The sequence below is a fragment of the Anolis carolinensis genome, unplaced genomic scaffold (genome assembly GCF_035594765.1).
Source record: "Anolis carolinensis isolate JA03-04 unplaced genomic scaffold, rAnoCar3.1.pri scaffold_14, whole genome shotgun sequence".
Lineage (NCBI taxonomy): Eukaryota > Metazoa > Chordata > Lepidosauria > Squamata > Dactyloidae > Anolis > Anolis carolinensis.
Window position 1 is genome coordinate 13,873,772 of NW_026943825.1, and position 26,275 is coordinate 13,900,046.

The 26,275-nt window shown below is 42.1% G+C and overlaps 1 protein-coding gene across 1 annotated transcript in view; it reads right to left on the bottom strand.

The window, feature by feature from the left end:
- Window positions 1–25,779, bottom strand: part of rorc (RAR related orphan receptor C) — a 94,694-nt gene extending 68,915 nt beyond the window's left edge. The window contains exon 1 of the mRNA XM_062964854.1: window positions 25,524–25,779. Within this exon, the coding sequence (XP_062820924.1) occupies window positions 25,524–25,569 (46 nt within the window). The 5' untranslated portion in view covers window positions 25,570–25,779. The remainder of the gene's footprint in view (window positions 1–25,523) is intronic.
- Window positions 25,780–26,275: the final 496 nt, after the last annotated feature.

Sequence of the window (26,275 nt, forward strand, 5' to 3'; positions counted from 1 at the left end):
ATCTCGTCCATTTCTGCAAGGCAGAAAGGCACCACCAAAACCCTCCAAGCAGATGACCATCCAGCCACAGATATAGATATAACAGATATGTTATATTCTATGCTTCCTGCGAACCTAGCAGTTCAAAAACATGCCAATGTGAGTAGATCAATAGGTACTGCTCTGGCGGGAAGGTAACGGCACTCCATGCAGTCATGCCAGTGGCCACATGACCTTGGAGGTGTCTACGGACAACGCCGGCTCTTCAGCTTAGAAATTGAGATGAGCACCAACCCTCAGAGTCGGTCACGACTGGACTTAACGTCAGGGGAAACCTTTAAATCCTATATTCTATGCTACATCTATCATAGAATCCTAGAGTGGGAAGGGACCATGCAGTCCAACCTGTTTCTGATAGAGAGGAAGGCACAACCAAAGCCCTCCCGACAGATGGCCACGCAGTCTCTGCTTACTAAAGCTCATCTGGTGGCTGTTTCTAAGGTAGGGAAGACCGAGAAGGAAGAGGTTAATGCCGAGGTGCCTGGTCCCCTCCTTCCCTGAGCTGCTTCTTTCTCTCGGTTTAAATAAGGAAGCGGTGGAAGGGGAGCGGCTGTCCTGGGCTGAACCCGCCGCTTACATAACTCCGCTGCCAGGCCTTTGGCCCCCGTCCCGGCCCGGCGGGAGGAAGGCAGGCAGAAGCCCGGCTTCCCGATCTTCCCCGTTTGGCATTCCGTCCCCAAAGAGGAGGAGAGGCTGGGAGGAAGGGTTTCGGGGAGGTGCAGTTTAGCAAGGGTGCACCTCCACCAGACAGGACTCTGACAGCTATGGCTCAATGCAATGACACCCTGGAAGTTATCGTTTGCCAAGGAGTGCATCTCTACTAGACATGAGTATGGCTGCCATGGCTCAATGCTATAGCACCATGGAAGTTATAGTTTGTCGCAGAGTGCATTTATATTATACATGACTTTGACAGTTATGGCTCAATGCAATGGCAACCTGGAAGTCATAGTTTGCCAAGAATTCGGCTATACTATACATGACTATGGCTGCCATGGCTCAGCGCAATGGCACCTGAAAATTATAGTTTGCCAAAGTGTGCATCTACACTAGGCATTACTTTTCCATGACTCAATGCGATTGTGTCCTGGAAGTTATAGTTTGCCAAGGAGTGCTTTTATGCTAGACATGACTTTGACTGCTATGGTTCAATGCATTGGCATCCTGGAAATTATAGTTTGCCAAGGAGTGCATCTATTTGCCATGGCTCAATGTGATGGTGTCCTGCAAGTTATAGTTTGCCAAGGATTGCATCTCAACTAGACATGGCTTTGGCTACCATGGCTTAATGCAATGGCACCCTGGAAGTTATAATTTTCCAAGGAGTTCATCTATTTGCCGTGGCTCAATGTGATGGTGACCTGTAAGTTATAGTTTGCCAACGACTGCATCACCACTAGACATGACTTTGACTGTTATGGCTCAGTGCAATGACTCTTTGGAAGTTATAGTTTGCCAAGGAGTGCATCTATTTGCCATGGCTCAATGTGATGGTGTCTTGGAAGTTATAGTTTGCCAAGGAGCGCATCTCTACTAGACATGACTATGGCTGCCATGGCTCAATGCTATAGCACCCTGGAAGTTATAGTTTGTCGCAGAGTGCATTTATATTATACATGACTTTGACTGCTCTGTCTCAATGCAATAGCAACCTGGAAGTTATAGTTTGCCAAGGAGCGCATCTATACTAGACATGACTTTGGCTGCCATGGCTCAGTGCAATGACTCTCTGGAAGATATAGTTTGCCAAACACTGCATCTATTTGCCATGGCTCAATGTGATGGTGTCCTGCAAATTATAGTTTGCCAAGGAGTGCATCTATTTGTCATGGCTCAATGTGATGCCGTCCTGTAAGTTATAGTTTGTCAAGGAGTGTATCTACACTAGACATGAGTATGGCTGCCATGGCTCAATGCTATAGCACCCTGGAAGTTATAGTTTGTCGCAGAGTGCATTTATATTATACATGACTTTGACAGCTATGGCTCAATGCAATGGCAACCTGGAAGTTATAGTTTGCCAAGGAGCGCATCTCTACTAGACATGAGTATGGCTGCCATGGCTCAATGCTATAGCACCATGGAAGTTATAGTTTGTCGCAGAGTGCATTTATATTATACATGACTTTGACAGTTATGGCTCAATGCAATGGCAACCTGGAAGTCATAGTTTGCCAAGAATTCGGCTATACTATACATGACTATGGCTGCCATGGCTCAGCGCAATGGCACCTGAAAATTATAGTTTGCCAAAGTGTGCATCTACACTAGGCATTACTTTTCCATGACTCAATGCGATTGTGTCCTGGAAGTTATAGTTTGCCAAGGAGTGCTTTTATGCTAGACATGACTTTGACTGCTATGGTTCAATGCATTGGCATCCTGGAAATTATAGTTTGCCAAGGAGTGCATCTATTTGCCATGGCTCAATGTGATGGTGTCCTGCAAGTTATAGTTTGCCAAGGATTGCATCTCAACTAGACATGGCTTTGGCTACCATGGCTCAATGTAAAGGCACTCTGGAAGTTATAGTTTTCCAAGGAGTGCATCTATTTACCCTGGCTCAATGGGATGGTGACCTGGAAGTTATAGTTTGCCAACAACTGCATCACCACTAGACATGACTTTGACTGTTATGGCTCAGTGCAATGGCACCTGAAAGTTATAGTTTGCCAAGGAGTGCATCTATTTGCCATGGCTCAATATGATGGTGTCCTGCAAATTATAGTTTTCCAAGGAGTGCATCTATTTGCCATGGCTCAATATGATGGTGTCCTGCAAATTATAGTTTTCCAAGGAGTGCATCTATTTGCCATGGCTCAATATGATGGTGTCCTGCAAATTATAGTTTGCCAAGGAGTGCATCTATTTGCCATGGCTCAATATGATGGTGTCCTGCAAATTATAGTTTTCCAAGGAGTGCATCTATTTGCCATGGCTCAATATGATGGTGTCCTGCAAATTATAGTTTTCCAAGGAGTGCATCTATTTGCCATGGCTCAATATGATGGTGTCCTGCAAATTATAGTTTTCCAAGGAGTGCATCTATTTGCCATGGCTCAATATGATGGTGTCCTGCAAATTATAGTTTTCCAAGGAGTGCATCTATTTGCCATGGCTCAATGTGATGGTGTCCTGTAAGTTATAGTTTGCCAACGACTGCATCACCACTAGACATGACTATGGCTGCCATGGCTCAATGCTATAGCACCCTGGAAGTTATAGTTTGTCGCAGAGTGCATTTATATTATACATGACTTTGACTGCTCTGTCTCAATGCAATAGCAACCTGGAAGTTATAGTTTGCCAAGGAGCGCATCTATACTAGACATGACTTTGGCTGCCATGGCTCAGTGCAATGACTCTCTGGAAGATATAGTTTGCCAAACACTGCATCTATTTGCCATGGCTCAATGTGATGGTGTCCTGCAAATTATAGTTTGCCAAGGAGTGCATCTATTTGTCATGGCTCAATGTGATGCTGTCCTGTAAGTTATAGTTTGTCAAGGAGTGTATCTACACTAGACATGAGTATGGCTGCCATGGCTCAATGCTATAGCACCATGGAAGTTATAGTTTGCCGCAGAGTGCATTTATATTATACATGACTTTGACAGCTATGGCTCAATGCAATGGCAACCTGGAAGTTATAGTTTGCCAAGGAGCGCATCTATACTAGACATGACTTTGACTGCTATGGCTCAATGCAATGGCATCCTGGAAGTTATAGTTTGCCACGGAGTGCATCATCTATACTAGACATGACTATGGCTGCCATGGCTCAGCGCAATGGCACCTGAAAATTATAGTTTGCCAAAGTGTGCATCTACACTAGGCATTACTTTTCCATGACTCAATGCGATGGTGTCCTGGAAGTTATAGTTTGTCAAGGAGCGCATCTATATTAGACACGACTTTGACTGCTCCGGCTCAATGCAATGGCATCCTGGAAGATATAGTTTGTCACGGAGTGCATTTATACTAGACATGACTATGGCTGCCATGGCTCAATGCAATGGCACCCTAGAAGTTATAGTTTGCCAAGGAGTGCTTTTATGCTAGACATGACTTTGACTGCTATGGTTCAATGTATTGGCATCCTGGAAGTTATAGTTTGCCAAGGAGCGCATCTACACTACACATGACTTTGGCAGCCATAGCTCAGTGAAATGGCACTCTGGGAGTTATAGTTTACCAAAGTGTATCTACACTAGACATAACTTTAACTGCCCCGGCTCAATGCGATGGCACTCTAAGCGTTATCGTTTCTCAACGAGTGCAGATACAACTTTGACTGCCATGGCTCAGTGCGATGGCACCCTGGGTGGAAGTTATAGTTTATCATCTACACAATACGTGACTTTGACTGCAATGGCATCCCCAAGTTATAGTTTATCAAGGAGCACATCTACTCTTGACACGATTTTGAGTACGGTGGCATTTTGGGAGTTGAAGTTTATCAAGAGGTGCAAATATACAAGAATTAATGCCGTCTGGCATGAGTTCAATGCAATGGAGTCCTGGGAATTGTAGTTGGGTGATGCCCCAGTACTCTTGAGCAGGGAAGGCTCAAGACCTTTGAAAACTATAACTATAAATTATAAACTATACGTTTTCGTGTGGGGTACAATAACTCTACTATTGTTCGGACTCAAACCCGGAGCGGATTTACTCCGCCGCAGGTGGATTTGGCACGGTTTGCCAGATTTGGGTTGACTTAAAAGTGTAATCTTCTAACGAGAAGCGGAAACCTTTGGTGGATTTCCCCTTCTTTCTAGTTTCCTCCATTGCTACATCAATGAGGACGTCTGCCAAGAAGTCAAATCAGGTCCTTCCCTCGTTCCCTCCCTGCTGGGAGCACATCCGCACTGTAGAGTTAACACACTTTGAAACCACTTGGGCTGCCGTGGCTCAATGCAACACAAACCTGGGACCTGTCCTTCCACTAGGTCATCTCTGCCAAACTACAACTCCCATCGCCTTGAGGCAAGGCAGTGAAGTGGGGTATCAAATGGCATTCATTCTGCAGTGTGGACACGCCAAACTAGAACTCCCATGATTCCATAGCAAGTGGTTTCAAAGTGAAATAATTGGCACAGGAAATGGAAAACGGGGAATTTTTGGCACAGCCGTTGCCATTTTCTGCGCAGAATGTTTCAAACCACTAATAATAATAATAATAATAATAATAATAATCAGAAACTCCTCAAAACACAGCAGACAAAGAATCAGTACAAGAAAACCGCACTACAAACTAGAGCTGACAGCTGGCACAACAAAACATTGCATGGAAAGTTCCTTGACAAAATTGAAGGAAAAGCTGATCAGGAGAAGACCTGGCTCTGGCTCACGAATGGGACCCTGAAGAAGGAGACAGAAGGCCTGATCCTTGCAGCCCAGGAGCAAGACATCAGGACAAATAATAATAATAATAATAATAATAATAATAATAATGAGAAGACCTGGCTCTGGCTCACGAATGGGACCCTGAAGAAGGAGACAGAAGGCCTGATCCTTGCAGCCCAGGAGCAAGACATCAGGACAAAGGCCATTCAGGCCAAGATCGAAAAATCAGCTGATGACCCAAAATGCAGACTATGCAAGGAAACCGACGAAACCATTGATCATCTCCTCAGCTGCTGTAAGAAAATTGCACAGACAGACTACAAACAGAGGCACAACTATGTGGCCCAAATGATTCATTGGAACTTATGCCTCAGGTACCACCTCCCAGCAGCAAAGAACTGGTGGGATCACAAACCTGCAAAAGTATTGGAAAATGAGCAGGCAAAGATACTGTGGGACTTCCGAATCCAGACTGACAAAGTTCTGGAACACAACACACCAGACATCACAGTTGTGGAAAAGAACAAGGTTTGGATCATTGATGTTGCCATCCCAGGTGACAGTCGCATTGACGAAAAACAACAGGAAAAACTCAGCCGCTATCAGGACCTCAAGACTGAACTGCAAAGACTCTGGCAGAAACCAGTGCAGGTGGTCCCGGTGGTGATGGGCACACTGGGTGCCGTGCCAAAAGATCTCAGCCGGCATTTGGAAACAATAGACATTGACAAAATTACGATCTGCCAAATGCAAAAGGCCACCCTGCTGGGATCTGCACGCATCATCCGAAAATACATCACACAGTCCTAGACACTTGGGAAGTGTTCGACTTGTGATTTTGTGATACGAAATCCAGCATGTCTATCTTGTTAACAACAATAATAGCAACATCTTTATTTTTATATCTTGCCTCCATCTCCCCGAAAGGACTCGGGGCAGCTAACATGGAGCCAGGCCCGGCAAATTACAACAGAACAAAATAAAATACATACACAACATACATCATCACAAGAAAAATTAAAACAATATAAAAAACATGATTTCACACCAAACATAGTAAAATACAGCTTTCGGCATTCTCCGGGAATTATTTTCTTTAAAAACTCTGAAAAAGCGAAAAACAGCCTGGCTTTGAAGCTGCAAGGCCATTTATTGCTAATCAAAGTGGCCAATGGCAACATTCACATTTGCCTCAAACAAACAAGAGTTTTCACCCTGGACATCATTCCACAAATATATATACAGTAGAGTCTCACTTATCCAACATAAACGTGCCGGCAGAACATTGGATAAGCAAATATCTTGGATAATAAAGAGCGACTAAGGAAAAGTCTGTTACACATCAAATTAGGTTATAATTTTACAAATTAAGTACCAAAACATCATGTTTAACAACAAATTGGACAGAAAAAGCAGTTCAATACTCAGTAATGCTATGTAGTAATTACTGTATTTACGAATTTAGCACCAAAATACCACGATATATTGAAACACATGGACTACAAAAATGGCTTGGATAATCCAGAATGTTGGATAAGCGAATACATAGTACACATAGTTCAATGCAACACTTACTCTGAGCATTATTATTATTATTATTATTATTATTGACATTTATACCCCAAAGTGGACTCAGCGTGGCTTACAAGTTATATATACATACACAGCGAGTGTTGGATAAGTGAATGTTGGATAAGTGAGACTCTACTGTAGATATATATATACCCCACTTGCCCAGTTTCCAACAGACCTCCCAACCTCAGAGGATGCCTCCCATAGATGTGGGTGAAACGTCAGGAGAGAATACTATTGGAACGTGGCCAGACAGCCTGGAAAACTCACAGCAACTGGCAAAGAAAATATATATTTCTTGCCCCCAAGTGGCGGGTGCTGTAATTGCAGTCACTTTTAAATGAAATTAAATATGAAGTAGCAACGAAAATGATTTTATGGTTGGGGGGTCACAACAACATGAGGAACGGTATTAAGGTTGAGAACCACTGACCTAGTGCAACGTACAGGGAACGTAAAGGGAACCGGCACAGATACAAAGCGCACGCAGCCAGCTTTAACCTGATCTTCCTTCCTTGCGTTGCACTATGTGCACTCTGCATATGCTCAGTAAGTATTACCATTGTACTATATGCCTTTTGCTTATGCTGAGAGTTACCGTTGCATTGCACTATGTGCACTTTGCTTATGCCCAGAGTTACCATTGCATGGCCTATATGCACTTTGCTTATGCTCAGAGTTACCGTTGCATTGTACTATGTACACTTTGCTCATGCTCAGAGTTACCGTTGCATTGCACTATGTGCACTTTGCATATGCTTAGTAACTATTGCATTGCACTATGTGCACTTTGCTTATGCTCAGTTACCGTTGCATTGCACTATGTACACTTTGCTTATGCTCAGAGTTACCGTTGCTTTGCACTATGTGCACTTTGCATATGCTTAGTAACTATTGCATTGCACTATGTGCACTTTGCTTATGCTCAGTTACCGTTGCATTGCACTATGTACACTTTGCTTATGCTCAGAGTTACCGTTGCATTGCACTATGTACACTTTGCTTATGCTCAGAGTTACCGTTGCTTTGCACTATGTGCACTTTGCATATGCCTAGTAACTATTGCATTGCACTATGTGCACTTTGCTTATGCTCAGAGTTACCGTTGCATTGCACTATGTGCACTTTGCTCATGCTCAGAGTTACCGTTGCATTGCACTATGTGCACTTTGCATATGCTTAGTAACTACTGCATTGCACTATGTGCACTTTGCTCATGCTCAGAGTTACCGTTGCATTGCACTATGTGCACTTTGCTTATGCTCAGAGTTACCGTTGCATTGCACTATGTGCACTTTGCTCATGCTCAGAGTTACCGTTGCATTGCACTATGTGCACTTTGCATATGCTTAGTAACTACTGCATTGCACTATGTGCACTTTGCTTATGCTCAGAGTTACCGTTGCATTGCACTATGTGCACTTTGCTCATGCTCAGAGTTACCGTTGCATTGCACTATGTGCATTTTGCATATGCTTAGTAACTATTGCATTGCACTATGTGCACTTTGCTTATGCTCAGAGTTACCGTTGCATTGCACTATATGCACTTTGCATATGCTCAGTAACTATTGCATTGCACTATATGCACTTTGCTTACACTCAGGGTTACTATTGCATTGCACTATGTGCACTCTGCATATGCCCAGAGTTACGAGTTAATCTTAGCATTGCACTACACACACGTTGAACTATATGCACTTTGCATATGCTCAGTAACTATAGCATTGTACTATATGCCCTTTGCTTATGCTCAGAGTTACCATTGCATTGTACTATGTGCACTTTGCTTATGCTCAGAGTTACCATTGCATTGCACTATGTGCACTTTGCATATGCTTAGTAACTATTGCATTGCACTATATGCACTTTGCTCATGCTCAGAGTTGCCATTGCATTGCACTATGTGCATTCTGCATATGCCCAGAGTTACGAGTTAAGCTTAGCATTGTACTACACACATGTTGCGTATGCTCAGTTACCGTTGCATTGCACTATATGCACTCTGCTTATGTTCCCGGTGCATTGCACTATAAGCAGGTTTACATATACTCTGAGCATAGGCAAAATGCATCTTGGGAAGAATGACGTCAAGAGCAATCTTAAAGCCTTTCACCTGAAGGAACATTTCTGGGGAGTGTTTTTCTCCAGCCCATCCCCCCCCCCTTTGCATTGGCGGCTTTTGCACCCGCTGCCCTCAAATCCGAGTAAACTCCTTTCCTTGCTGGCAGAGTGACACGGAGAAAGACGTGGCAAAGCGGCTCCGGGGCTAATAATCCTCCTTTATAAATAGTGGCCGTGCTTTACGCACCCTGGCCGCTTGCCACCCACTCTGGATGGGGCACCGGGTTCGAATCGCACTTTGTGTATGCTCAGAGTAACTCTTGCACGGCACTATCTGCACTTTGCATATGCTCAGGATTAATTTTGTATTGCACTATATGCATTCTGCATATGTGCAGAGTTACACATTACCTTAGCAATGCACTACACACATTTTGCATACATTCAGTTACAGTTATGTGCACTTTGCATATGCTCAGTAACCATTGCATTGCACTATATGCACTTTGCATATGTTCAGTAACCAATGCATTGCACTATATGCACTTTGCATATGCTCAGAGTAACTGTAGCACTGCACTATGTGTACTATGCGTATGCTCAGAGTTAATTTTGGATTGTACTACTTGTACTATGCTCAGAGTAACTGTTGCATTGCACTATGTGCACTTTGCATGTGCTCAGTTACCATTGCACTGCATTACATGCACTTTGCTTACGCTCAGGGTTACTGTTGCATTGCACTATGTGCACTTTGCATGTGCTCAGAGTAACTGTTGCATTTCATTATGTGCACTTTGCTCATGCTCAGAGTTACCATTGCATTGCACAATGTGCACTTTGCATGTGCTCAGAGTTAACTTTGGATTGTACTATTTGCACTTTGCATATGCTCAGTTACCATTGCACTGCACTATATGCACTTTGCTCACACTCAGTGTTACCACTGCATTGCACTATATGCACTCTGCATGTGCTCAGAGTTACTGTTGCATCGCACTATTTGTACTATATGTATCCTCAGAGTTAACTTTGGGCTGTGCTATATGCACTTTGCATATGCTCAGAGTTACTGTTGCACTCAACTCTATGTACTATGCGCATGCTCAGTTACCACTGCATTGCACGATATGAACTTTGCATGTGCTCAGGGTTACTGTTGCATTGGACTATGTGCACTTTGCATATGCTCAGTTACCATTGCATTGCACTATGTGCACTTTGCTCATGCTCAGAGTTAACTTTGGATTGTACTATTTGCACTTTGCCTATGCTCAGTTGCCATTGCATTGCACTATGTGCACTTTGCATGTGCTCAGAGTTAACTTTGGATTGTACTATTTGCACTTTGCATATGCTCAGTTGCCATTTCATTGCACTATGTGCACTTTGCATGTGCTCAGAGTTAACTTTGGATTGTACTATTTGCACTTTGCATATGGTCAGTTGCCATTTCATTGCACTATGTGCACTTTGCATGTGCTCAGAGTTAACTTTGGATTGTACTATTTGCACTTTGCATATGCTCAGTTACCACTGGATTGCACTACTGCACTTTGCATACGCTCAGTAACCGTTGCATTGGATATGCTCAGTTATCTCTTCATTGCACTATATGCTCTTTGCATATGCTCGGTTATGTTTGCGTTGCACAATAAATACTTTGTATATTCTCAGAGTTCCCTTTCCATTACACAACACGCCCTTTGCATATGCTCAGAGCTTCTGTTTTAGTTGTACGATATGCACTCTGAATATATTCAAGAGTCTCACCTTTGCCATTGCACTATAGGTGTCGCATTATGATGTGTAATGGCAAAGGTAGCTCTATGGAGAGAGATAGAAATAGATATGCCTTTCTTGCATAAGAAGCACTGGGTTCGAATCCACACTCCCATCTGGACTCGGAGAGCTTCCAATAAAAGAAAAGGGAGAGGGAAAATAACAACCGTCAGCCAACATTTCCGTGGCCTCCGTCCTGGATTTCCACTGCGCTGAGCTGGCGGCTTTTGATCTCCGTCTCTGAGTGCATCCACACTGAAGAATGAATGCAGTTTGATATCGCTTTAACTGCCTGGCTCAATGCGATGGAACTTTCGGAGTTGTTGTTTCCCAAGGTCTTCAGCCTTTTCTACCAAAGACTACAAAGAAATCCAGCCAGGATGAATGCCTGGGAGGAATCCTTTGTTGGAAAGTGTTAGCTGGCCCTGATCGTTTCCTCCAAAGCCAGGAAGCAGCCAGGATTTGAAGCTGCAAGACCATTCAATGCTAATCAAGGTGGCCAATTGCAACTTCCAACAGACAAGAGTTCCTTCTCCCACCTTGGATATATAAACCCCACTTGCCTAGTTTCCAACAGACCTCACAACCTCAGAGGATGCCTGCCATAGATGTGGGTGAAATGTCAGGAGAGAATGCTTCTGGGACATGACCATACAGCCCGAAAAACTCACAGCAACCCAGTGAGTTGCTTCGACAACACAATTCAATCTAGCTTGTGGCAGCCACAAAAACGATGTTTCTGGATGCCTGCCATAGATGTGGGGGAAACGTCAGGAGAGAATGCTATTGGAACATAACCATACAGCCTGGAAAACTCACAGCAACCCAGTGAGTTGCTTTGACAACACAATTCAATCTAGCTTGTGGCAGCCACAAAAACGATGTTTCTGGATGCCTGCCATAGATGTGGGGGAAACGTCAGGAGAGAATGCTTCTGCAACATGACCATACAGCCCGGAAAACTCACAACAACACAGTGAATCTGGCCATGGAAGCCTTCAACAACACAATTCAACCTGGTTTGTGGCAGCCACAAAAATGATGTTTCTGGAGTAGAACAACTCCAGTAGAGTCTCACTTATCCAACGTAAACGGGCCGGCAGAACGTTGGATAAGCGAATATGTTGGATAATAAGGAGAGATTAAGGAAAAGTCTATTAAACGTGAAAATAAGTTATGATTTTACAAATTAAGCACCAAAACATCATGTTAGACAACAAATTGGACAGAAAAAGTAGTTCAATACACAGTAATGCTATGTAGTAATTACTGTATTTACAAATTTAGCACCAAAATATCACGATGTATTGAAAACATTGACTACAAAAATGTGTTGGATAATCCAGAACGTTGGATAAGCGAGTCTCTACTGTAAGTGAGACTCTACTATAGTTCAATACGCAGCAATGCCACATAGTAATTATTGTGTTTACAAATTTAGCACCAAAACATCACAATGTATTGAAAACATTGACTACTAAAAGGCAGACTGTGTTGGATAATCCAGAACATTGGATAAGTGGGACTCTACTGTACTTCCAAAGTAAGGACGGCACAATAAAACGGGAAATAATACTTTCAAACCAGGAACAGAATTTCTTCTCAAATTTTGTTGCATTGTGTAATAATAATAATAATAATAACATACTGAATAATAATAACAACAATAAGACTAATAATAATAATAATAATAATAATAATAATAATAATAATAATAACAACAACAACTTTATTTTTATACCCCGCCCCATCGGCCTTGCCCGATAAAACAATCAAATATCAATAACAAAGCAATAACACAATTATCCCAATAAAAACATCATGAACAATACTAATAATACTACTAATAATATAAAATTTTGGAAGAATAATGATAATACTTTATTTCTACACTTCCTTTTGGCTTTGGGGATACTGGGAGTTGCACTCCATAAAAGGGAGGATTCTGGATTCTTAAACCTCTTTGAATGAAAAAACCACACCCTTTGGGGGCCACTAGGGACAATGGGAATTGTAGTTCCAAAAGTGAGACACATATCTCCCAAGTTGTAGATTCCTAAATTTCTTAGTATCCAAACAAGGTGTGGACAATGGGAATTGTAGTCCCAAAAGAGAGATGCATATCTCCCAAGTTGTAGGTTCCCAAACTTCTTAGTATCCAAACAAGGTACCCATTTTGTGGACAATGGGAATTGTAGTCCCAAAAGAGAGATGCATATCTCCCAAGTTGTAGATTCCTAAACTTCTTAGTATCCAAAAAAGGTGTGGACAATGGGAATTGTAGTCCCAGAAGAGAGATGCATATCTCCCAACATGGAGATTCCCAAACTTCTTAGTATCCAAACAAGGTGCTCATTTTGTGGACAATGGGAACTGTAGTCCCAAAAGAGAGATGCATATCTCCCAAGTTGTAGATTCCCAAACTACTTAGTATCCAAACAAGGTACCCGTTTTGTGGATAATGGGAATTGTAGTCCCAAAAGAGAGATGCATATCTCCCAAGTTGTAGATTCCCAAACTTCTTAGTATCCAAACAAGGTACCAATTTTGTGGATAATGGGAATTGTAGTCCCAAAAGAGAGATGCATATTTCCCAAGTTGTAGGTTCCTAAACTTCTTAGTATCCAAACAAGGTACTCATTTTGTGGACAATGGGAATTGTAGTCCCAAAAGAGAGATGCATATTTCCCAAGTTGTAGGTTCCCAAACTTCTTAGTATCCAAACAAGGTACCCGTTTTGTGGATAATGGGAATTGTAGTCCCAAAAGAGAGACGCATATCTCCCAAGTTGTAGATTCCCAAACTTTTCAGTATCCAAACAAGGTACCCATTTGGGGGTGGTGGGGTGGTACTGGGGATAATGGGAATTGTAGTTCCAAAAGAGAGATGCACATCTCCCAAGTTGTACATTCCCCAGACTTCTTAGTATCCAAACAAGGTACCCGTTTTGTGGACAATGGGAATTGTAGTCCCAAAAGAGAGATGCATATCTCCCAAGTTGTAGATTCCCAAACTTTTCAGTATCCAAACAAGGTAACCATTCTGGGGACAATGGGAATTGTAGTCCCAAAAGAGAGATGCATATCTCCCAAGTTGTACATTCCCCGGACTCTCCCACATTCCGGATTTTAAAACTTCTTACAATCCCCAAAAGTTAGGGTCACTGGGGATGCTGGGAGTTGCAGTCCAAAAGAGCCCTCCCCCTTCACAAGAGTGAAGCTGGGAGGGAGATTACCAGTGGCTTAAGCAGCGTCCCTGCGTCACATCGGAGGGAGATCAAGCGCGCCGGGCTGTGGACTTGGGCGCATTAACATATTAACTCAAATCCCGAGGCACGGTTAAAAATAAAAATAAAAGTTCCTTGGTGGGCAAGGAGCCACTTGGGTCCAGGGGTCAAGCCTTCGAGGACAGAGCCACCTGCGAAAGGAGCATGCGCCAGGGATGTGCGCGATAGATGTTTCCTTTGTGCATTCGTTTCGTTTCTGGGACCCTAAGCTGAGTCTGAGAGAGGTCTGCTTCCTCGTGACATCTGATGTGTAATAAATTAATATTAATAACAATAGTTACTCTGGGACCCTAAGCTGAGTCTGAGAGAGGTCTGCTTCCCTGTGACGGCTGATGTGTGCCAATGGGCGTTAATAATAATATTAATAACAATATTTACTCTGGAACCCTAAGCTGAGTCTGAGAGAGGTCTGCTTCCGCATGACAGCTGATGTGTACAAATGGGCGTTGATATTAATATTAATAACAATAGTTACTCTGGGACCCTAAGCTGAGTCTGAGAGAGGTCTGCTTCCCTGTGACGGCTGATATGTGCCAATGGGCGTTAATAATAATATGAATAACAATATTTACTCTGGAACCCTAAGCTGAGTCTGAGAGAGGTCTGCTTCCGCATGACAGCTGATGTGTACAAATGGGCGTTGATATTAATATTAATAACAATAGTTACTCTGGGACCCTAAGCTGAGTCTGAGAGAGGTCTGCTTCCCTGTGACGGCTGATGTGTGCCAATGGGCGTTAATAATAAATTAATATGCATAACAATAGTTACTCTGGGACCCTAAGCTGAGTCTGAGAGATGTTTGCTTCCGCATGACAGCTGATGTGTACCCATGGGCGTTAATAATAATAATAATAATATTAATAACAATAGTTAATCTGGGACCCTAAGCTGAGTCTGAGAGAGGTCTGTTTCCTCGTGACATCTGATGTGTAATAAATTAATATTAATAACAATAGTTACTCTGGGACCCTAAGTTGAGTCTGAGAGAAGTCTGCTTCCTCGTGACATCTGATGTGTACCAATGGGCGTTGATATTAATATTAATAACAATAGTAACTCTGGGACCCTAAGCTGAATCTGAGAGAGGTCTGCTTCCCCATGACAGCTGATGTGAACCAATGGGTGTTAATAATAAATTGATATGAATAACTATAGTTACTCTGGGACCCTAAGCTGAGTCTGAGAGAGGAGTGATTTCCCATGACAGCTGATGTGAACCAATGGGTGTTAATATTAATATAAATATTAATAACAATAGTTACTTTGGGACCCTAAGCTGAGTCTGAGAGAGGTCTGCTTCCCTGTGACAGCTGATGTGTGCCCATGGGTGCTAATAATAATATCAATATTAATAACAATAGTTACTCTGGGACACTAAGCTGAGTCTGAGAGAGGTCTGCTTCCGCATGACAGCTGATGTGTATCAATGGGCATTAATAATAATATTAATAACAACAGTTACTCTGGGACCCTAAACTGGGTCTGAGAGAGGGCTGCTTCCCTGTGACAGCTGATGTGTGCCCATGGGTGCTAATAATAATATCAATATTAATAACAATAGTTACTCTGGGACACTAAGCTGAATCTGAGAGAGGAGTGATTTCCCATGACAGCTGATGTGAACCAATGGGTGTTAATATTATTATAAATATTAATAACAATAGTTACCCTGGGATCCTAAGCTGTGTCTGAGAGAGGTCTGCTTCCGCATGACAACTGATGTAAACCAATGGGCATTAATAATAATATTAGTAACAACAATTACTCCGGGACCCTAAGCTGGGTCTGAGAGAGGTCTGCTTCCCTGTGACGGCTGATGTGTGCCCATGGGTGCTAATAATAATATCAATATTAATAACAATAGTTACTCTGGGACACTAAGCTGAATCTGAGAGAGGTCTGCCTCCACATGACAGCTGATGTGTGCCCATGGGTGTTAATAATATTATTAATATTAATAACGAGATGAAAATTTTATGCGTATAGGCGCCCTTTTTCGGAAATGGGGACAAATAGGAAACTGATACAAAACAAATGAAACTAAACAAAATGAATAGCGATTCCATACAAATGCACACCACTAATCTATATATATAAAAGCGTAATGACATTTCGGCCTAGGACAAAACAACAAAACTACACATCCCAGAAACACTAAACTTGGCAGCACAACCCCTCATCCATGCCTCTACGTTCATACAACAAAAGAAAAGAAAAATAAAGTCCTAGTTAGAGGGAGGGGAATAATTGTTTTTATCCAATCGCTGCCAGTTAGAAGGCTAAGCTCCACCCACTTGGTCTCCTAGCAACCCACTCAGCCCAGGGGATAGGCAGAGTTAGGCCTCACTTAGGCCTCTTCCACACTGCCTATAAAATACAGATTATCTGATTTGAACTGGATTATATGGCAGTGTAGACTCAAGGCCCTTCCACACAGTTATATTACCCATTTATAATGGACTTAATGTCTGGGGAAAACCTTTACCCTTTACCTTAACTACCACCAATTCCTCAATACTTTATTTCCCATACCACCAGACTTCGCCACAGCAACGCGTGGCCGGGCACAGCTAGTGTGTGTGTGTATATATATATATGCTCCAAATCACACTGGAGGACCGAGAAAATGACTAGAGAGAGGGCACATTTAGTTGGAAATGGATGACGACAACACGACAGTTTCCTTCCAAGATGTGACCATCGATTGGCCATGGTAGACCTAGTGATGCCTAACCAGATCCGAACAAGGTCAAACTCACAAATTGCCTGAGCTTCTGTTGCATACACGGCCATCACAATCATAACACGCGCATCGTAAATGATTCGGCGTAGTATTGAATGCGGTTGGTAATTACTACTTCGGTAGAAAAACTTCGGCATTGCCCTATTTTACTGGTAGCGTTTATAGGTTCTCGTAATGATATGTTTGGAGGAACTGGCCGAGCGGCTTCTGGGAATTCCTGGCCTGAGACAACCCCATTAAGTCCACAGGGTCCCCCATTAGTCGCCACAAGGCAGGCTCTCATGCGCATTAAGGCTCAATAAATGAGATGAACTCAAGCTCTTAACACATGACGGGAAGGAGAGCAACCAACACCCAATAAAGACCCCAAAGTCATGATGTACAAAAATGTTAAAAACAAATGTTGGAAGTGTAACTTACAGAAGGGAACGTACAGTAGAGTCTCACTTATCCAACATAAACGGGCCGGCAGAATTTTGGATAAGCGAATATGTTGGATAATAAGGAGGCATTAAGGAAAAGCCTATTAAACATCAAATTAGGTTATGATTTTACAAATTAAGCACCAAAACATTATGTTATACAACAAATTTGACAGAAAAAGTAGTTCCATACGCAGTAATGCTATGTAGTAGTTACTGTACAGGAGAGTCTCACTTATCCAACGTTCTGGATTATCCAACGCATTTTTGTAGTCAATGTTTTCAATATATCATGATATTTTGGTTCTAAATTCGTAAATACAGCAATTACTATATAGCATTAATGTGTAATGAACTACTTTTTCTGTCAAATTTGTTGTATAACATGATGTTTTGGTTCTTAATTTGTAAAATCATAACCTATTTTGATGTTTAATAGTCTTTTTCTTACTCTCTCCTTATTATCCAACATATTCACTTATCCAACATTCTGCCGGCCCGTTTATGTTGGATAAGTGAGACTCTACTGTATTTACAAATTTAGCACCAAAATATCATGATGTATTGAAAACATTGACTACAAAAATGCGTTGGATAATCCAGAACGTTGGATAAGTGAGACTCTACTGTATTTATAAATTTAGCACCAAAATATCATGATGTATTGAAAACATTGACTACAAAAATGCGTTGGATAATCCAGAACGTTGGATAAGTGAGACTCTACTGTATTTATAAATTTAGCACCAAAATATCATGATGTATTGAAAACATTGACTACAAAAATGCGTTGGATAATCCAGAACGTTGGATAAGTGAGACTCTACTGTATTTATAAATTTAGCACCAAAATATCATGATGTATTGAAAACATTGACTACAAAAATGCGTTGGATAATCCAGAATGTTGGATAAGCAAGTCTTGGATAAGTGAGACTCTACTGTACTTCCATACTGGTTGACATGCTCAGAAACAACTAAATTTTGGAAAGAAGCGCATGAAGAGTCACAAAAAAATTTGGGAATTTTTTTTTCCGACGAAGCCAGAATTTTATCTTCTAGGCTAAACAGAAAGCATAACAACCTTCACTGAGAATGATGATCTTATTTTTACCCTTATATCCACAGCTGCAAGGATAACCTTTGCTCGACATTGGAAATTGGATAAAATACCAATAAAAGGCCTCTGGCTGGAAAAACTTGACGAAATATATGACACGGATAGACTTACATATTAAATGAAGGAGAGCAGAGGCAAACCAATAAAGATGACCAATTGGGAAAAAATATGAAGAAGATAGAAAATTAGCAATGGTTTGAAAGAAACAAAAAGGGGAAACCGGTGAACTGAAAAGACGATGGTGACCAATAAACAAGAAAAGACAAAAATATTCAAATACTAGCTGTGCCCGGCCATGCGTTGCTGTGGTGTTGTCTGGTGGTGTTGGTGAGAAATTGTTGAGGTAGTGGTGGTATTGAATGTCTGTTGTATGGTTGTCTTTATGTTTAGTATGCACACTGAAGTGGATTATATGGCAGTGTGGAGTCAAGATAATCCAGTTCAAAGCAGATAATATAAGATTCTAAATGGGTTATATAGCTGTGTGGAAGGGCCTTGAGTCTACACTGCCATATAATCCAGTTAAAATCTGATAATCTGTGGAAGAGGCCTAAGTGAGGCCTAACTGTGCCTGTCCCCTGGGCTGAGTAGGTTTCTAGGAGACCAAGTGGGCGGAGCTTAGCCTTCAAACTGGCAGCAATTGGATAAAAACTATTATTCCTCTCCCTCTAATTAGGACTTTATTTTTATCCCATCATTCTTTATATGCCAAAACCCAACAATATTTTAAATTAGGTCATGATGGCTCTGCATGCCAGATCCATCAAACCATGTAGGAGCCTTTGGGGAGCAAACATACATATAAAGAAACATACCTACACACTCAACTTCATACACATACACATACATACACACATGCATATACATATATGTGTGTGTATATATAGGAAGTCAAAGTGTGTAAATATATATAATATACACATGCATATACATATATGTGTGTGTGTATATATATGAAGTCAAAGTGTGTGTGTGTATATATAATATACACATGCATATACATACAGTATATGTGTATGTGTGTATATATATATATATGAAGTCAAAGTGTGTGTATGTGTATATATATATGTATATGAAGTTGAAGTGTGTGTGTGTATATATATAATATACACATGCATATAAATATGTGTGTGTGTATATATAATATATACATGCATATACATATACAGTATGTGTGTATATATATATATATACATACATATATAGTATGCATGCATATACATATACAGTAATATGTGTGTGTATATATATATATATATATAAAGTCAAAGTGTGTGTATATATATAATATACACATGCATATACATATACAGTATACGTGTGTGTGTATATATATATATATAAAGTCAAAGTGTGTGTATATATATACATATGCATATACATATACAGTATACGTGTGTGTGTGTATATATATATAAAGTCGAAGTGTGTGTGTATATATATAATATACACATGCATATACATATACAGTAGACGTGTGTGTGTGTGTGTGTATATATATATGAAGTCGAAGTGCATATATATATATAATATACACATGCATATACATATATGTATGTATATATAATATACACATGCATATACATATACATATGTATATATAATATACACATGCATATAGATATATATGTGTGTGTATATATACACATACACATATACATATACTTTTATATATATATATATATATATATATACACACACACACACACACACACACACACACCTACATACATATGCGCACACACCTACATATACACAGATGCAAATATACATATATGGATACATGCACAGATATGCTCTTGGTTGTACATTAGACTAAGGAGGCCTGGGTTTGAATCCCAGCTGGGCCACACTCTCTCAGCTTCAAACCCTTCCTGGGCAAACAAATCCCTGTGATAGAGTTGCCACAAGTTAGGAATGATTGTAAAGCACACAGCGATCATGTTTACACTGTGCAAATATAGTTTCGCATATGCAAACACAATGATTTAGAACATTGCCAAGGACTAAAAGACGGGGTGCGAACCGTATCTGTCGGGACTGCTGTTTGCCGCAACCGAGGGCAAAGGCGGAGGGAGAAACCGGGACTTGAGACGAGAACCGGGACGGGACAGGATTAATGTGGACTTGCTGCTTGGCTTTGGATTTGGAATGAGTGCCCGGCCAAAGGCGGTGATTAGGCGAAGGAAGCGACGCCGGGAACGAAACCGGCCGCTGCTCAGAGAAACTGGCCCGGCCGCGTTTGCCAGCTTCGGAGAGAGAAAGCAAGAGAGAGATACCATCTTTTGATTCCTTTCTGCCGCAACCGCCATGCAAATGACTTAATTGCGGCTTTCGACCCATCGAAATGGTTTTGTCAACAAGCCTGATCAGGGAATAGGAAGAGAAGGGGATCCAGGCTCCAAATCCCTCCAAATAAAAGGGAAGAAAGAGGGCTCCAGAGCATGTCAAAAGTGTCCTTTTTGGAATCACAAAAGCCAAAGAGACTATCTGAGATGGGAAAGCATAGCAAGAGGGCTCCAGAGCATGGCAAAAGTCCTCTCGTTTAGCTTACAAATACTACAGGACTTAATACTGGATGGGAGAATATAGCAAGAGGGCTCCAGAGCATGTCAAAAGTGTCCTTTTTGGAACCACAAAAGCCAAAGAGACCATCTGAGATGGGAAAGCATAGCAAGAGGGCTCCAGAGCATGGCAAAAGTCCCCTCGTTTAGCTCACAAATCCTACAGGACTTAATACTGAATATAGCAAGAGGGCTCCAGAGCATGTCAAAAGTGTCCTTTTTGGAACCACAAAAGCCAAAGAGACCATCTGAGATGGGAAAGCATAGCAAGAGGGCTCCAGAGCATGTCAAAAGTGTCCTTTTTGGAACCACAAAAGCCAAAGAGACCATCTGAGATGGGAAAGCATAGCAAGAGGGCTCCAGAGCATGGCAAAAGTCCCCTCGTTTAGCTCACAAATCCTACAGGACTTAACATTGGATGGGAGAATATAGCAAGAGGGCTCCAGAGCATGTCAAAAGTGTCCTTTTTGGAACCACCAATGCCAAAGAGACTATCTGAGATGGGAAAGCATAGCAAGAGGGCTCCAGAGCATGTCAAAAGTGTCCTTTTTGGAACCACCAATGCCAAAGAGACTATCTGAGATGGGAAAGCATAGCAAGAGGGCTCCAGAGCATGGCAGAAGTCCCCTTGTTTAGCTCACAAATCCTACAGGACTTAATACAGTAGAGTCTCACTTATCCAACATAAACGGGTTGGTAGAATGTTGGATAAGCAAATATGTTGGATAATAAGGAGAGATTAGGGAAAAGCCTATTAAACATCAAATTAGGTTATGATTTTACAAATTAAGCACCAAAACATCATGTTAGACAACAAATTTGACAGAAAAAGTAGTTCAATATGCAGTAATGCGACTTAGTAATTACTGTATTTACGAATTTAGCACCCAAATATCATGATGTATTGAAAACATTGACTACAAAAATGCGTTGGATAATCCAGAACGTTGGATAAGCGAGTGTTGGATAAGTGAGACTCTACTGTATTGGATGGAGAATATAGCAAGAGGCCTCCAGAGCACGGCAAAAGTCCCCTCGTTTAGCTCACAAATCCTACAGGACTTAACATTGGATGGGAGAATATAGCAAGAGGGCTCCAGAGCATGGCAAAAGTTCCCTCTCTTGGGGCCATAATCCCCATAATCTCCCGTTCTGGGAGTTGTAGTCCAGAACGGTTTTGTTCTCCAGTTTCCCAAGAATGAACAAAGCAGTGGGCGGCTGTGAGTTTTCTGGGCTGTCTGGCCATGTTCCGGAAGCATGCTCTCCTGACGTTTCGCCCACATCTATGGCAGGCATCCTCAGAGGTTGTGAGGTCTCTTGAGAAATAGGCAAGTGGGGTTTATATATCTGTGGGATAATGTCCAGGTTGGGAGAAAGAACTCTTGTGTGAATGTTGATATTGATCACCTTGATTAGCACTGAATGGCCCTGCAGCTTCAAAGCCTGGCTGCTTCCTGCCTGGGGGAATCCTTTGCTGGGAGGTGTTAGCTGGCCCTGGTGTTTTCCTGTCTGGAATTCCCTTGTCTTCTGGGTGTTGTTCTTTATTTACTGACCTGAGTCTTGTGGTGGGGTTCGGACACCCCAACTTTCCACTTATGTGCCCTCTCCAAACCTTGGAAAGAAAGCAAGGAATTTTAAGCTTTTCCAGTTTCAAATGCCTGGGGATTTGGGGATTTATAGTCTTCCTCGGCTCTCACTTTGCTTTCGCCTAATTTACAAACTTTGGGGGGGGGAAAGTGCTTTGTCGAGAGGAATTCCAGACAGGAAACAATCGTGGCCGGCTAACACCTCCTAACAAAGGATCCCCCCAGGCAGGAAGCAGCCAGGCTTTGAAGTTGCAAGGCCATTCAATGCTAATCAACAGACACTCATGGACAAGAGTTCTTTCTTTCTCCCACCCTGGACATTATTCCACAGGGATATAAACCCCGCTTGCCTAGTTCCCAACAGGCCTCACAATCTCCAAGGATGCCTGCCATAGATGTGGGCGAAACGCCAGGAGAGAGTGCTTCCGGAACATGGCCAGGCAGCCTGGAAAGCTCACAGCAACCCAAACAAATTATATCATCATCATTATTATTGTTTTATTATGTCACAGCAAAAAAGATAGATATGCTGGATTTCGTATCACAAAATCAAAATCACAAGTCGAACACTTCCCTATTATTATTATTATTATTATTATTATTATTATTATTATTATTATTATTATTATTATTCACTATTCACACTTGACTCAAACAGACAACTAGGCAAGTGGGGTTTATATCCCTGTGGAATGATGTCCAGGGTGGGAGAAGGAACTCTTGTCTGTTGGAGGCAAGTGTGAATGTTGCCACTGGCCACCTTGATTAGTATTGAATAGCCATGCAGCTTCAAAGCCTGGCTGCTCCCTGCCTGGGGGGACATTCACAAAGAACAGACAAGAGTTTCTTCTCCCACACTGAACATTGTGTAGAAATATACTGAACATATACAGAGCTGCTGTGAGTTTTCCGGCTGTGTTGACACATCTCCAGAAGCATTCTCTCCTGATGTTTCACCCACATCTATGGCAGGCACCCTCGGAGATTGAGAGGTCTCTTGGAAACTAGGCAAGTGGAGATTATTTATATATCTGTGGAATGATGACTGTTGGAGGCAAGTGCGAATGTTGCCATTGGCCAGCTTGATTAGCATTGAATAGCCTCGCAGCTTCAAAGCCTGGCTGCTTCCTGCCTGGGGGAATCCTTTGTAAGGTTGTGAGGTCTGTTGGAAACGAGGCAAGTGGGGTTTCTATACCTGTGGAATGATGTCCAGGGTGGGAGAAAAAGCTCTTGCCTCTTTGATTAACACTTAATAGCCTCGCAGCTTCAAAGCCTGGCTGCTTCCTACCTGGGGGAATCCTTTTTGAGGTTGTGAGGTCTGTTGGAAACAAGGCAAGTGCGGTTTCTATACCTGTGGAATGATGTCCAGGGTGGGAGAAAAAGCTCTTGCCTCTTTGATCAGCATTGCATAGCCTTGCAGCTTCAAAGCCTGGCTGCTTCCTTCCTGGGGGAACATCCACACTTGCCTCCAACCATCAAGAGTTTCTTTTCTTTTTCCCACCCTGGACATTATCCCACAGGGATATCAACCCCACTTGCCTGGTTTCAAACAGACTTCACAACCTCACAAAGGGATTCCCCTAGGCAGGAAGCAGCCAGGCTTTGAAGCTGCAAGGCTATTCAATGCTAATCAATGGCAACATGACGGGAGACATAAGTTCTTTCTCCCACGGATATACAGTAGAGTCTCACTTATCCAACACTCGCTCATCCAATGTTCTGGATTATCCAAGCCATTTTTGTAGTCAATATTTTCAATATATCGTGATATTTTGGTGCTAAATTCATAAATACAGTAATTACTACATAGCATTAATGTGTATTGTACTGCTTTTTGTGTAAAATTTGTTGTATAACATGATGTTTTGGGGCTTAATTTGTAAAACCATAACCTAATTTGATGTTTAATAGGCTTCTCCTTAATCTCTCCTTATTATTCAACATATTCGCTTATCCAACGTTCTGCCGGCCTGTTTATGCTGGATAAGTGAGACTCTACTGTATATAAACCCCACTTGCCTGGTTTCCAACAGACCTCACAACCTCACAAAGGGATTCCCCCAGGCAGGAAGCAGCCAGGCTTTGAAGCTGCAAGGCTATCCAATGCTAATCAACGGCAACATGGACGGGAGACATAAGTTCTTTCTCCCACGGGTATATCAACCCCACTTGCCTGGTTTCCAACAGACCTCACAAAGGGGTTTCCCCAGGCAGGAAGCAGCCAGGCTTTGACGCTGCAAGGCTATTCAATGCTAATCAATGGCAACAGTGATGGGAGACATGAGTTCTTTCTCCTACGGATATATAAACCCCACTTGCCTTGTTTCCAACAGACTTCACAACATCACAAAGGAATTCCTCCAGGCAGGAAGCAGCCAGGCTTTGAAGCTGCAAGACTCTCCAATGCTAATCAACGGCAACATTGACGGGAGACATGAGTTCTTTCTCCTACGGATATATAAACCCCACTTGCCTGGTTTCCAACAGACCTCACAACCTCACAAAAGGATTCCCCCAGGCAGGAAGCAGCCAGGCTTTGAAGCTGCAAGACTCTCCAATGCTAATCAAGGGCAACATGGACGGGAGATATGAGTTCTTTCCCCCACGGGTATATCAACCCCACTTGCCACGTTTCCAACAGACTTCACAACCTCACAAAGGGGTTCCTTCCCCCAGGCAGGAAGCAGCCAGGCTTTGAAGCTGCAATGCTAATCAACGGCAACATTGACGCGAGGCATGAGTGCTTTCTCCCACAGAGATACAAACCCCACTTGCCTAGTTTTCCAACAGAGCTCACAACCTCTGAGGATGCCTGCCACAGAGGTGGGCGAAACATCAGGAGAGAATGCTTCAGAGAGAATCACAGCAAGACAAACAGGTTGGCATTTTATCCAACTAAGTCTCCCTCCTTCCCGGCACTCGGAGGAGGAATAACAACGAAGGCAACCGCCGGGCTCTACCCCCGCTCGCTGCCCCGCTCTGCCTGGCGCTTACCTCGGGGGCGCTTGGCGGACGGGCTCCCTCCGGGGCGGGCCTCCATGGGGCGGCGAGGCGGCCGCTTCACTCCCGAGGAGAAGAAGGAGGAGAAGCAGGAGAAGGAGGCGAGCGTCCGGGAACGGAGGCGGGCGGAGCAGGGAAGAGCAGCGGCTGCCCGAACCGGACGCTCACCGCTCCCTTCCAGCCTGCAGCGGCGCCGCGCGGCCGCCGGGGGCGCTGTTGCCTTCCTCTCCAAATGCCCTCCTCTGATTCTTTCCTGCAGATAAGGAATAATAATAATAAAATAGAAAATAACAATAACGTATGTATAATAATATAATATAATGAGAATCGATAATAATATAATATAATAACAATATAACCCTTTCAAAAACCCTCCTCTGATTCTTTCCTGCAGATAAGGAATAATAATAATAAAATAGAAAATAACAATAACGTATGTATAATAATATAATATAATGAGAATCGATAATAATATAATATAATAACAATATAACCCTTTCAAAAACCCTCCTCTGATTCTTTCCTGCAGATAAGGAATAATAATAATATAATATAAAATAATAATAACGTATGTATAATAATATAATATAATGAGAATCGATAATAATATAATATAATAACAATATAACCCTTTCAAAAACCCTCCTCTGATTCTTTCCTGCAGATAAGGAATAATAATAATATAATATAAAATAATAATAACGTATGTATAATAATATAATATAATGAGAATCGATAATAATATA